General features: G+C 48.2%; 1 protein-coding gene across 1 annotated transcript in view; it reads left to right on the top strand.

The window, feature by feature from the left end:
- The window catches only part of GRB2 (growth factor receptor bound protein 2), a 67,601-nt gene extending 54,105 nt beyond the window's left edge, over positions 1-13,496 (top strand). Inside the window, exons 3-6 of the mRNA XM_055575130.1 lie at positions 1,438-1,535; positions 7,714-7,836; positions 10,537-10,705; positions 11,454-13,496. Of these exons, the coding sequence (XP_055431105.1) occupies positions 1,438-1,535; positions 7,714-7,836; positions 10,537-10,705; positions 11,454-11,639 (576 nt within the window). The 3' untranslated portion in view covers positions 11,640-13,496. The remainder of the gene's footprint in view (positions 1-1,437; positions 1,536-7,713; positions 7,837-10,536; positions 10,706-11,453) is intronic.
- The last annotated feature ends 671 nt before the right edge of the window (positions 13,497-14,167 follow it).

Here is a 14,167-nt window from a genome sequence, read left to right as displayed (position 1 = left end):
AGGTTTTCATCTGAGTCTGATGGGATTCAGCAGTAGCTGCCCACCCCCCCACCCCCCCACCCCCAGCTATCACATATATTAGCCCTTGCAAGATTTGCTGCCTGTCTTGTGCACACTTCGGCTCAGTGACTGACCCTGAGGACTTCAGGTTAGCAGAGCACCAGTAGGCACCAGCTGTGGAAGACTCCTCCGTCGCAGCCTCCTGTCAGAAGCGAAGTCGCTAGGAAGCGCCTTCAGTGCAGCTTCACTGTTGGTGTCTGTCAGCCTCATCTGTCCTTTCCAAAGTTGTACCTCACTTTGAAATGCCAGTACTACATGTACACCAAGCAGCCCAGGTTGTAAATTGGCAGTGAGCCCAGCATTGTTCAGCATCATGAATAAATAATTTTTTCAAGAATTTTACCAGCTTCCTCTTAGAATTTTGCTCTGTAGGATAGATTAACTACCACCGTACTAGTTAGCTCATCAACGTTTTCCTGTGTTCATGTTGTGGAGTTGGCCTCACATTTCAGTTTCTCTTTTTAAGTCAATAGTTTTTTAAAAATGCCTTATACCCTTTACCTTTTGTTAGAAATCTGGGATTCAGAGAGTGGATTTTATACTGTGCCTAGCTCTGTTCTGCTTCTTTTAATACTCTGCAGATAACAGTATCTTGGCCTGACCTGTCCATATAAGTCAGTATTGGAGAGCACCTTCCTTTGAGTTCTGAAAATCCATGTGGTCTTCGCTAGCTCTTAACCTTGGATTACATCACATTTCTAGGTCTGTTTTCACTTTGTAGAATGCAGTGGCTCAGTTGTATGGTCTCTGGGTCTTTCCCCTAATTAGGCTGGTTGGTGTGCTTTGAGCATTCTCTAACTGCCCTTGAGGATAAGGGAAGTAGGACTTGCCCTGTTTCTTCATTAAAATACGTTTTTCGCATACAAGGGCACATAGCGGTGCCTGCAGGTGGCAGTGTGCCGGTGGCTGACCCACCCTTGGGGTAACCCAGAGACAGTATGGGGAGAGCCCCGGGTGGGGTCTCGTGGTGGAAATCGGCTGGGAGACCCCTGGACAGGGCCTCAGCGCGCACTTTTGCCACCCGCCTATGCAGTTACACCTTCCCTGTCCTTCATTCTCTGTTCAGTGTTTGCTGCTCTCCAGAATCTCCTCACAGAAACTCACCTTTTATTTTTCCCTCCCTTTCCTTTTCTGCTGAGGCATTAATGCTAGATTTTTAGGAGCCTGAACTTCTCATTTCCAGAGACAACTCCTTCTCTTTTTAAGTTGCCATAACTCGGCTTGTTGGAAATCACAAGTTTGGCGTCCACATGATCATACTCCAAAAGAACACCTTTTACAGACAAACCCAAAAGGCGCCATGATCACCCTCATGGCTTCCCACCCAAGAGTGAAAAGGAAATGACTGTTTTCTCTCCTTGTTTGAATTCTTTTCAGGTTTTGAATGAGGAATGTGATCAGAACTGGTACAAGGCAGAGCTCAATGGGAAAGACGGCTTCATCCCCAAGAACTACATAGAAATGAAACCACATCCGTAAGTTGGGCTCTGCTTGACCATCCAGGGTCAGACACGCCTGCTTGTTTCTAAAATTGAGATCATCGGGATGGATGTCATGCTTTTTACTCTGTTTTCCCAGGGAATTAACAAAGCACGTTGATTTTCCATGTTCGTAAGAGTATATGACGAGAGCATAGTAGTCAGTGATGGTCTGTGTTTTCAGTGATGATTGTCAGTGATCTGCAAGTGATAAAAGTTAGGTCCGTAATTATTCTTCTGTGAAACCCTTGGTGCCATATGTGTTTTGCATTTTGCAAAAAATGCCAGATTCTGCGCTTTTTGAGTTTTTAGAAGAGGTACTTGTCACATGGTTTTGTATTGGTATGTTTGATTTTCCTATGGGACCATGTCTTAATAATCTTGATACCACCAGAGCACAGCACTGGGCCTGTAACTGGTTCTCCGTCAGTGTTACTATAATCACTGGCCTAGCCTCCATTTGAGTGTTCCCACTTCAGAGAAAACAAAAGGCTGCTGAGAACAGTGGGGAAAATTTTGTTTTTAATTCCAGAAGCTTTTATGTTGCTATGTGACAGGGTGGGGTCCTGGGAGCCCTTACAGACCACTTCCCTCCCACCCTTCTCTCTCCCATCTTGCATCGTCTCTGCTTCTGCCTCAGACACAGTCGTTTTCTTGTACATCAGGGAGAACTGAGGCTTTCGGTGCTCAGGTTAGAATGCCACTGAGACAGAGAGAAATGGTAGATCTTACCTACTTGTTTTAACAACAGAATGGTAAAGAAGACTTTTCGATGACTGCCCCACCTCAAGCAGCAGCCCATTTGTCCCACTCCCGCATTGTCACTGTTGTGATGTGTCCCTGTCGCTTCTCTTCCCCCAGATACTGGAGCAAAGATCTTAACCTCCGCTTGTCTTACACAGATCTCACATCATCTTACCCAGGCGCCATAGAGCGCAAAAGGGCCTTGACCGTGGTACAGCTCATTCCTCTCTATCCTGCAAATTGCGAAGCTTCCAGTATTTCAATTTTAAAACCACTAATTTATGAATCTAGTTCTCATCTTTTTAAATATTTTAGTTGATTGGAATGTAGTTGATTTGCAGTATTGTGTTTTTAGATTCATTTTTCATAAAGGTTATCACAGAATAGAGTGGAGTTCGCTCTGTCACACTGTAGGTCCTCGTTGGTTATCTGTCTTACATCAGTAGTGTGCGTGCATCCCACGCTCCTGCTGTGTGAATACGGTTCTCGTTATAAAAGACTAACAGTGTAGAAAACTACAGGGCAATGTGAGTTTCTCCCCATAGATGTACCCCTTTTTCCAGGAAGTGAAGGGACTTAAATGCTCCCTTATGAACCGAATCGGCTCTAAGATGATGCTTTGCCTTCCATAAAACAAGACAAATGACTCCGGAGCTTCCCCCTGAACCATCTGTCAGGTTCATGTTTTGGTCACTGAACTCTTACACAGTTCTCATTATGTGCAGAGACCTGCAGAGTTAGGTTCTGTAGTTAAATTATGTATAATAAAATGTCTGCACAATTAATAGAAAGTTCTTTGAGAAATCACATCCAGGAAGCCATCACCTGGAGAGTGAGGGGTGGGTTACCCTTCAGTCTGGCAATGGGAAGAAACCTATTAATGTCTCTTCTGTATAGATACAGAACTGTCTGTAATGAAGCATCTGTGGGGTCTTCAAGGAAACTGCTTATGCTTCAAAAAAAAACCCAGCACCTTTTGATGGCTCACTAAATGTTTCATGGAATGATTTACAAGGAGAAAATCAGTCTAATTTGTAAAGGACATTTTTCTAGTTTTTGTTTGAAACTTGGACTGTCTTGTATCTTTATAGCTATATGAGTTTGATTTCTCCCGACTTCCTCTAAAAAGATACTAGATTCCTTGAGGAATTTTTGTCTTCTGCTTTTATACTCCCTTGCAACTCATGCCTTGCTTCTGCACATAGTAGCTCAGTAAGTAGTTTTGAATTGATACTCAGACCCAAATGCTTGCAGAAAGGCTGGGACCAATTTGTCCATGACAATGAGAGCCAAAGTACTAAATACTCAGAGGCGTTCCATGGAAGAGATTCCTGGCCCCTTGTCAGTGGACTGATAACGTCCCTCATTTGAGGTCCCTGTAACATTAGATTGGCGGGTTTTAACATTTAGCCATTAACATTTAACATTTTAACACGACTGAGCGACTGAACTGAACTGAACATTTAGCCATGCAAAGACCCTGATGCTGGGGAAGGTTGAGGGCAGGAGGAGAAGGGGACGAGAGGATGAGATGGCTGGATGGCATCACGGACACAATGAACATGGGTTTGGTTGGATTCTGGGAGTTGGTGATGGACAGGGAGGCCTGGCGTGCTGTGGTTCATGGGGTCGCAAAGAGTCGGACGCGACTGAGCGACTGGACTGATGCCTGGGTTCCTAAAATGTTGGTGCAAGTAGTGCTATCCAAGATACTCCAAAAGACCGGCAGAGCGCTACAGATTCCTGGGACGTGCACTAAGCACACTTTTGCATTCTTGTGGCTACTTAGGTTCCATAGTTGCTTTGGGGACTATGTGGGCTTTTCACGGACTGCATCACAGAATATACCCCTCAGGAAAAGCAGTTGGCGAGTGGTCAGTGGGAGCCACACAGGGCTTCCTACCTCTCGGTCCACACAAGCCAAAAATGTGCACGTCTTTTCCTGCAATCCTGCCTCAAGAGATCCAGGATTTGCTCAAGCTTTTCTGTAAAGGGCCAGATAATAAATATTTTAAGCCTTATGGGCCATGTGCAGTCTCTGTCATGTCACGTATTCATCTTTGTTTAAAATTTTTAAAATAGTCTTAGTAAGTCATACCAAACCCAGATAGATTTAGGCTAAGGGTCATACATAGTTTGCTGACTTCAGCAGTAGATCCAGTGATAACAAAATCAACTTAAGTTCCCTTTCATTTTCATATTTCCAGGCTGAAGGGAAATTCAGCAGAACAGCAGGCTGTAATTTTTATATTAAAAAAACTGTCTGCGGCTCTAAATCTTTGTTTTTCTTCAGATTGTTTCAGGTGACTTAGGCATTTCCAATCTGACTGTTGAAAACATAGGAAAAGGCCATCCTCCTTGGATAGCTGCGGTTACTGGCCTGATGGTTGAGAAGACCACTCTCATGCCTGCTGGTGTCTCCCCACTATAGGGAACTTCGAAATAATAATTGATCAGGAAGCATCGAGTCCAGGCCCCGTGGTGCTTCCTTCCCAGACTCTGAGTGGAAGGCAAGCAATGCTCATCCATCCGAGTTCTGAAAAAAGAAACCATAGTACAGAAAAGACCACGACCTGAACCAAGGGTGTGGTTGGCCTCTTAGAACTGTTTCACGGGGCAGAGCTGCTCTGTGAATGGACGTCCAGCAGCACGGGGTCAGAGTTGGCTTCAGAGCTGTGGGAGGGCATGGAACACCCTCCCTCCCCGTCGCCTCTCTCCCCCCTTTTAAAGTTTTTGTTAGGAAGAGGGAAGTTTAAACTGGAGTATGACCTAATACAGCGTTTGAGCTAACAAATTAAACACAGATGCGAAATGGTTGTTGGCATTAGTGTTGCAGCATGAGCTGTGTATACTGGGGCGGGTCCAGATATATGCTCTTCACATTAAATGCCTGTGGATGAGCGCCTATGGGATGAAATATATACTTGAATTGGAAATAAGCTGCTTCTTCCCATGGTATTATAGCATAAACCCATATTTTTTAAAAAGTTTAAACAGTTTGACCATAGCCATGTAATTCCACATAAATACCACCTTTCATTGCATGCGTGCTCAGTCATGTCCGACTCTTTGTGACCCATGGACTGTAGCCCTCCAGGCTCCTCAGTCCATGGTATTTTTCAGGCAAGAATACTGGAGTGGGTTGCCATTTCCTCCTCCAGGGGATCTTCCCGATCCAGGGATTGAACCTGAGTCTCCTGTGTGTGTGTCCTGCATTGGCAGGTGGATTCTTTACCAGTGAGCCACCTGGAAAGCCCAAATATCTCCATTGAAAGAAATTAGTTATAAACAATGTGAAATGCTAAGCAAGTGTACATGGTATTAAATGTTTTAACTGAGAGTGACAGCTGTTCCTCACGTAGCATCATATCCCTTCTATTGTGAGACATCCTTTCTCTTGGTGGGGGTTGCGGGGGGGTATTTAGTGAAAATAGGAGCAGACACCAGACTCCCCAGCTAATTTTCTATCTTTCAGTCGGGGTGCTTATTGTAAGGGTGTGTTTACTTTGTAAAACTTCGAATCAGTACTTTGCATTACTACAGCATTTTTTTTTAAAGTTGAAAATAAAAATTAGTTAATTTTAAGCTGGGAGCAAAAAAATACTGCCTCTGTATCTGTATCACCGTGCACCATAAGGGGAAGGTCTAAACACACACACACCTACCTGCCAACAATCACTGCCTCTGGGGAGTTTGGGAGAAAAGTCTTGCTTTTTATTTGTATTTCACACACATCTAAGCTATTTTAATTTAGATCCATTACTTATACCTTAAAACAGGAAGACAGAAAGGAAACGCCTGCCTGGTGGGAAGATGGCAGGCAGTCTGTGAGGAAAGAGTGTGACCGTTGAGGAGCTTCACTCCACCTGCCTCTCAGCCCCAGGACTGCTGAGGGCGTGTGTGCTGTCCACCCGAGCGCACAGACCAAACCAGAAAGCACCTACAAGGGAGCTGTCCTTTCCTGGCTGGCCGTCATTCTGCTGTGTTACTGCCTGATTTCTCTGGTGTGGCCTTCCTTCCGGGCACTGGAGGACTCGCCCTTGAGTTCTTTGTAGGCACAGGAAGATAGGTGGTACCAGCTCCCCAGCAGCTTGGCAGTGTGTTGCCTCCAGTGAGGTAGACACAGGGCTACGGATTTCAGGCCTGTTCAGAGTCACTAATGGCAGTTTCTGAATGCACTCTTCCCAGCAGCCCCCATCTTTCTCTTGGAATTTTAGCAGAGTGTATTATTTCAGATTGAAGGCAAAAGGAGAAGAGGACGGCAGAGGATGAGGTGGTTAAATAGCATCGCCAACTCAATGGACATGAACTTGAGCAGACTCCGGGAGATAGCGGCAGACAGGGAAGCCTGGCGTGCTGCAGTCCATGGGGTTGCAGAGAATCAGACGTGACTTAGCGACTGAACAATAATGACAGTTACTTCAGAGACATCTTGCAGTGCAGTCACTTAAAAGAAAGATAGATATGTTAGATGTATAACTTTAGTTATTCTAGTTTGCACATTTAATGCATGTTAGATGAAGTGGGTAGGTCTTTATCAGCTATAAGTGGTGTCAATTGCTTTTTTTTAAATAACAGCAGTAAAGACAGCTCTGCAGAGAGAGCCTTGTTTTCACAAGTCATCTGTCCTAATTCATTGTGGCTTTCCTGTGAGAAGTGAGGCGCCTGTGACCTGAAACTGTTTCAGAGATTTCTTCTCCTCTTCCTCCGGGCCCGCCCCAGCCGCTCCTGCCCTTTCCCGTGACTTATCCCACTTTTCTTGTGACCCTGGTGAATCAGCACTGGGAGAGGAGACTCTGTAACTTGCTCCAAATCCAACGAGCTAGCTCTGCACCGGGTAGACCATAGCATTCCTGGTGGTTCCTGAAAACCAACCTCTGAGCCATGATGGCAGAGAGAGGCCTTGAGAGGAGCGTCAGCCACAACTGCCTGCCGGGGCTGCTCCCTCCCAGCCCGAGCCTCTCCCCTTGGTGCCCTTAGAAGTGGCCCAGCTTCTGGGCCTACTGGCTTTCCTGCCCCGCCTTCTCTTCATCCCACTGTAGAGGCTGCTGCCTTATCAAGTGGCTGCAGGAAGGCCTGTCTCACCTTAAGTGGCTCATTCTGTGCTCCAATCGATAGATCTGGGGTTTCCCCCGGTGCCTTGCTGATGAGTCAGCTGGGGGCCCACTGGGCTTTGGCTCAGGAGGCCCATCTTTAAGTGTCTTCCTCTGTAGAAAAGAGTGGCCCACGATTGTGTCTTATGAGTCACTTTTTGGAGAGTGGGGAAGGGAGGAGACGGTACCCCTCGCAAGCCGGGACGGGTGTGTACAGACAGGAGGGCTGAGGAGGAGGCCCTTCCCCTGGTGAGGAGTGTGCTGTTACGTTTGGGAGGCTGGACATCCCGTTTCTTTGTGGGGAAGCAGATGTTGACTGGCTTGCCTTCCTTCCTTAGGTGGTTTTTTGGCAAAATCCCCAGAGCCAAGGCAGAAGAAATGCTCAGCAAACAGCGGCATGACGGGGCCTTTCTTATCCGAGAGAGCGAGAGTGCTCCTGGGGATTTCTCCCTCTCCGTCAAGTAAGTATTTCCTGCTCTGACTGCCTGGAATCCTGTCTCCAGCTGATGGATGTTGTGAAGCCAGGGGCCAGGTGTCTGGCTCCACACACCGAAGGTGGCAACCTGGGACAGGTTTCGTCTAAACAGCCTGTTTTAAATCAGAAAACTGTATATTAAAATCCTCGTTTCTGGCTCCTCTTCAAAGTTGTCTCTCGCAGCACTTTAGAGGCCCGTGTGGAGACCGTCTTCAGTTGCTGAGCAGCTGAGCGTCAGAGAGGAGACACTTGTCAGTTCTCCCCAGTCCCCCCCGCCCCGCAGTGTCCCCACACACCCGGCTCTGACAGCAGCTGGTCATCAGGTCAGCTGCCTCGTGCACCTTTTCCAGATGTCCCCCCAAAGGCTGCCAGCATCAGCAAAAGGTGACCACAGGAGTTTGGGGGCTTTTTGCTTTTCCCAGGGGTAAATTTAAATATGGGAGGGAGCTGGTATGCAGTGGGGGAAGGCAGGGAGTCATACCACCGTGGGGATCGTGGAGAATATAAACTGGAACTTTGAGAATTCTCAGCTCATCACTCCCCACCCATGACATAAGGATTTTGACTCCTTTGTCCTTCCCATATGTGTTTTGACTCTGTCCATTTCTAGTTAACACTGCAGGAAACCTGCCCCTAACCCCACTCCCATCCCGGGAATCTTACTCATCACCTCATCATTTATATGATGAAGGGCTGATTAGATTAAAACTCAGCCCACTTTAATATACATTTAAAATGAAGACTGTAAAACTATTTATTTGCCATTTACAAATGATATCAAGATTTTTCAGTTTCAGAAATCAGCTCAGTATCTTGTTTCATTTTAGGACCAAATGTGTGGTTAAAGTGTTGGGGTTTTTTTTTTTACTGTAGGTTTAAATCGAAAAATTTTTGTGTTCCTTTTCTCTGTGAAGATGTGGGAGGTGGTTTCAGGTAACGTTTTCAGTATTCTCAGCTACATTTCCAGTATAGTTTGGTTTTAGTCCCATCATGAAAAAATCAAGCCATCTAATGATCAGTTTTCCTCTTCTAGCAATGGCTTTTCTTTTTTCTTCTTAATAGGCTTTACTTTTCTAAAGAGCAGAGTTTATGGTCACTGCAAAATTGAGTGGAAGGTACAGAGGTTTCCGTGTGCCCCTCACTCCCACATGCGCAGATCAGTGGCTTTCTGACGAGCCTGACTGAACACATGCAAACGAGGACCTGGTGGGCGAGGAGCTCCTTGAGGTGGAAGAGTTTTTATGCTTCTCCTTAACTTGCGTTTCCTCCTCCTGTTACACCTTACACAGACCCCAGGATAAACCCAACCGCGGAAGACGAGGGATACAGGCAGTTAATCCTTGAAAAGTGCCCAGAAGCCCCTGACAGTTCACGTTTGGTTGTCTGATGACCGTGGTCCCTGCCCATGCTCGCCGGGTGGCCGCCAGAAAGCTCCCATTTTAGCAAATAAAACCTTTAAAGAGCTCATGTTTTCCTTGCTTTAGAAGTAAAATTTGAAACAGGTGTCATAACCACCTCTTAATAACACAAGCACCCGAGCCAAGGAGGTTCAAGACTCCACAGCCTCAAGTTTTCAAGCTGTTGGGCATCTGTGGTAGAAAGACTCCTGTCGTTAACAGCTCACCCCATCAGGGGCCCTGTACCCCTTTCAGAAGCCGCGTGCTGTGCACAGCGGTAGAGCGCTTCCCTGAGCGCAGATGAGCCACTTAAGTACGCCCTTCCTCAGTAAGGCCTTCTTGCCCTGCCACCTCCTCATGAGCCACCTCCTCATGAGCCGGCGGTGCAGTCTCGAAGCCCCTTGCACCTGCGCTGACTCCGTCAGGCTCAGTGCTGCCACCTGCTGGGTTGGCTTTAAGTATTTTTGCTTTAACACCCAAGATGGGAGGACGAGGCTCCCGTTTGTTCATTTAACAGATGTTCATAGAGCATCTTTGGATGCCAGTGGGGACCTTGAGGACTCAGCAGAGAGCAGGATGGGTGGGGCCTTGCTTGAGCTGATGTTCAAGGCAGAGAGCATGATGGTGGTGGGCCATTCCCATTCAACCAGATCATGCTGTTTTTCTGGGCCATTGTAAAGAGAGCATTTGTCATTTCTCCAGGTGGTAGAGAAGCCTTTGGGGGGGGTGAGGCGGTGCCTGGGCCTTTATTTATTGTCCCTACATGTCCTTTTCTTTGCGACCTCTTCAGCGTGTGTAGAACTAAAATCCCTGATTAGAAAACACAACTTTAAATTCTTCCCAGTTACAGGAGAATTGTTGGAAGTGTGTCCAGTCCCTCCTTTTCTCACCTTATTTCTTACCCTACCTTTTGTAGTCTTCAGATGTCACACAGGATTTCAGTTCTTTTTTTTTTCATTTGGCACAGTCCATGGCACGTAGAAACTTTTTGTAGGGTGGGGCTTTTTTTTTTTTTCAACAAATGTCTTCAGAATTAGGTTAATAGGGCTTCCTGTCCAGCAAGGATTCTTCCTGTTGTCGCTGGCAGTCATCATCCTGATGGAGGGTCTCCGGGCACTCTCCACCCACCAGGCAGTCAAGTTGTGCTACAGTCCTGGTCTCCTCAGCCTGGAAGGGCGTGGCCGAGACACAGGGTTTCCAGGGATCCTGCTTGATGGGCAGGTGGCCGCTGCGCAGCCAGGACAGAGCCCTCCGGCCCGGTCTCATGTGTATCCTCTGCCCCTCCCCAGGTTTGGAAATGATGTACAGCACTTCAAGGTGCTCCGAGATGGGGCTGGAAAGTATTTCCTCTGGGTGGTCAAGTTCAACTCTTTGAATGAGCTGGTAGATTATCACAGATCTACATCCGTCTCCAGAAACCAGCAGATATTTCTCCGGGACATAGAGCAGGTGCCACAGGTAAGCCTCGAAAGAGAGCTTGGGATCGTCCTTAACCAATTAAGAATAGCTCCTTAGGCAAGCAGGTTGTTTTTTTTTTTTTTTTGGAAGGGTTACTTCAGGGCCTTCCATGCTCATTATTAACTCATGTTAAAGATTTGGATTTGAAACAGTTTTGCATTTCCCAGAGGCTGCTTCTGGGAAGCAGTGTGCTGCAAAAGTTACCCTGTGTCTCTAGGACGAGGGTCTTTAACACACCCTCACACACAGTTTGCCTGGAAGTAGACTGTGAGGAAAGTCACACCTGTAAGGGGGTGGGGTCCACACTCATGGCTAAAATCCTACGCCTCACGTACTGGTGAGCACCAGCCTGTTGTGTACAAGCTTTACCCTTTCGATTTTTCCTAAGTGACACAGTGATGGGAACTGAAACATTTCCTCATCTGGGATTGTAAGCAAAGCTCCAGGGGCTGTTTCTGCAGTTCTTTCCTGAAGCAGTACCTGCTGCTGGATGCTGGGGCGAGGCTGGCCACCTCAGTGGGGACCCCGCGGTGGCTTCCATCATTGGTGAAAGATTACATGACACCCCCCCCCCCCCCCCCGGCCAAGAGTAAACTCCGTAAGAATTTGTGGAGGGGAGGGGAAGCGAGGGGTTGTCTCAGAACGTGTGGAGAGGCTGGCGCGCATGCGTTTCCCATCACTGGCGCGCTTCCAGGGGGCTGGCCACAGTCACATGCAGTGTGTGTCTTCTCCCTGCCCTTTTCTGCAGCAGCCGACATACGTCCAAGCCCTCTTTGACTTTGACCCCCAAGAGGATGGAGAGCTGGGATTCCGTCGGGGAGACTTTATCCACGTCATGGATAACTCAGACCCCAACTGGTGGAAAGGGGCTTGCCACGGGCAGACCGGCATGTTCCCACGCAATTACGTCACCCCCGTGAACCGGAACGTCTAAGAGTCAAGAGATTATTTAAAGAAAGCGAAAAATTTTAAACACACACAAAAGAATTAAACCCACGAGCTGCCTCTGTCAGCAGCCTGTGAGGGAGCTCAGAACACCTGGCCGGGTCACCTGGTGACCGGCTCACTTTGGTTGGAACTCGGGGGGTGGGAGGGGGAGTTGGATATAACAATGCCAAAACTTACCTATAAATTAAGAAGAGTTTTTATTACAGACTTTCACTGCTGCTCCTGTTCTTCCTCCTCTGTCCTCTTTTCATCCTTTCTCCTCTCTGTCCATCAGTGCATGACATTTACTGCCACACACAGTCCTAGCTGACGCCAGTAATAAAAGAGAAGAAACCACGTGGGCTGATACTTTCTCTATGCAAAACGTCTGTTTTAGTTGGGAAGACTTCAAACAGCCGCTCCTGTGTTCTGTGTTTTATATACACTCACAGGAGCAGGCAGCCCCTGCCCTTCAGCTTCTGCTAGAGGAGGGCGGGCGGGAGTGGGGGTGACAGGAGGGGTTGGTGCCCCCCAGGGCTTCCTGCGAGCCAGGCCCCAAGCCTGTGTCCTTTCTATATCCATTTCCCTTTCAAGTGGTGTTCCTGAGCATGCTGTTTTTCATAGTGCCTTCTGCCTTATTTCGAGGGTTGCTTCTGAGTGGTGTTTTTTTCCTTGTTTGTTTTATTTTAAAAATAAGTTAAAGACAGTCAGCCAATTTGTCTCCTACTCTGTGTAAATATTTTCCCCCCGGGGAGGGGAGGACAGGGTAGAGAAGAGGAGACAAGCGAGAGGAGGATGTGGGGGTCCTGCCTGTGGGCAGCCAGAGCCTCTAAGGTTCAGCTTTAACATTTGTAGCCCCTGGAGGTTAAGGGAGCCAGGGTGCAGTGGAACCAGGTTGCCGCCTTCCCACGTCTGACTGCATCTGGCGGGGGGTTGGGGTGGGGGCTGGGCCCTTGACCTTGCAGTCTTGGTTGTTATCTGTCCCCACCTTAGTCCCAGACACCCACAGTAACCAGTCTCTGGAGCCAGCCAGTTTCAAGTGCAGGAAAGTCCAAGGAGTTTAAACTGTATCAGGTTCTACCATGTTCTACACTGGGGGAGAAGACGAGCATTTTTGCTTCATCTTTCTTGCTCTGAAAGCTGAGGGTATCTGTTCATGGCTCTCACCTGTTGTGTCCCCTGCCTGACGCGCCCAGATGAGCTTCAGGCTGAGTTCGGGAAGCAGCTGGGTGGTTTTTCGTTTCTGCATTCACAGCGGGCTGTGTTCATAGCTGCTCCATCTGCACCCCCCACCCCCCCACCCCTCCCGGAGAGGGAAGTGTCTCTGTGACGCAGGGGCAGGCGGAAGGAAGGTTGGAACTAGGAATGCTGAGTCCATGGCAGAGCTCTGTCCGTCCGCCTCCTGCCGGTTTGTCCCTCGTGGTGATGCGCCGTGAGCATCCTCTCCCCACCCGCCCCATTCCCACAGCAGAGACAGAGCCGCTGGGAGTTGGTGGTGGCCTTCAACTCCTAAAGTGGTCAGTCAGCGTCTCTGCTGGACTCTGGTCGTGGACCAGGCTTGGCCTGGAGTGCCTGGGGCCCAGGAGGCGCTGCCCTCCTGGACAGAGCATCCGCCACTCTCCACTCGCTTCTCTTCTGATAATACAAGGAATCTCTGGCATTCTGGACCTGGACCATTTGATTGTTTTATTTTGGAATTGGTGTATATCATGCAGCCTTGCAGAACTAAGTTTTGTGTGTATATATTTAAAAGAAAATCAGTGTTTAAAAAGACCTATGTACTTAATCCTTTAACTCTGCGGATAGCATTTGGTAGGTAGTGATTAACTGTGAATAATAAACATACAATGAATTCTTCACTGTATATTTTTTCTTTTTTTTCACTCCTTTGCCTTAAAGTAAAAAACCTAGAGACTGTCGGGGACTGGGGGTGCTTGTGCTCTTATTTCCGACTCACCTCACTCTGGGGAACCATGTGGGTGTCTTGGGCTCTGGGAGCAGTGATGCCCATGTCATGTTGATCAGAATCCCTGGGAGCAGGTTCCTAGTGTCGAGTCGGAGTCCCCACCCTCAGCTCCGCCTTTGAGGGCACCCGCAGGCATGCCTGGTGGTTCTGACAGAAGGCACAGGCCACACTTTGAAAACCAGCCCAGATCTAGTACTTAGGACCAAGTGTGGCTGGCCTGATTCTCATCCCCCCCCTCCCCCCTCCCAAAGGACAGACGGACAGAAGGAGCCGTGTGGAAGGAGTCTCGGCGGTGCAGTGGGCCTCTTCAGGGTGACCCTGGGCCTGTCACCACCCACAGCACTGGCAACAGGAGGTGAGGTAGGAGTTGCGTAGAGAGAAAACAGCACCAAACCTGAGGAGTTTCCACTTGTGTCCTTGGAGCCCAGCACACCGCCTTGCTTGCGGCTGGCCTGCTGGGAGCCAAGGGGCTCAGGGTCCACCCAGGCTGGCTCCTCTGAAGCTGATCCAAAACGGGGCCATTGGAGTGAAAACTTGTAGGCTCCGTGAGGTTCTTTTGCCCCCCCCTT

This window comes from Bubalus kerabau, chromosome 4 (assembly GCF_029407905.1).
Source record: "Bubalus kerabau isolate K-KA32 ecotype Philippines breed swamp buffalo chromosome 4, PCC_UOA_SB_1v2, whole genome shotgun sequence".
NCBI lineage: Eukaryota > Metazoa > Chordata > Mammalia > Artiodactyla > Bovidae > Bubalus > Bubalus kerabau.
The sequence above is the reverse complement of the archived record's forward strand: the minus strand, read 5'-3'. Positions and strand labels throughout refer to the sequence as shown.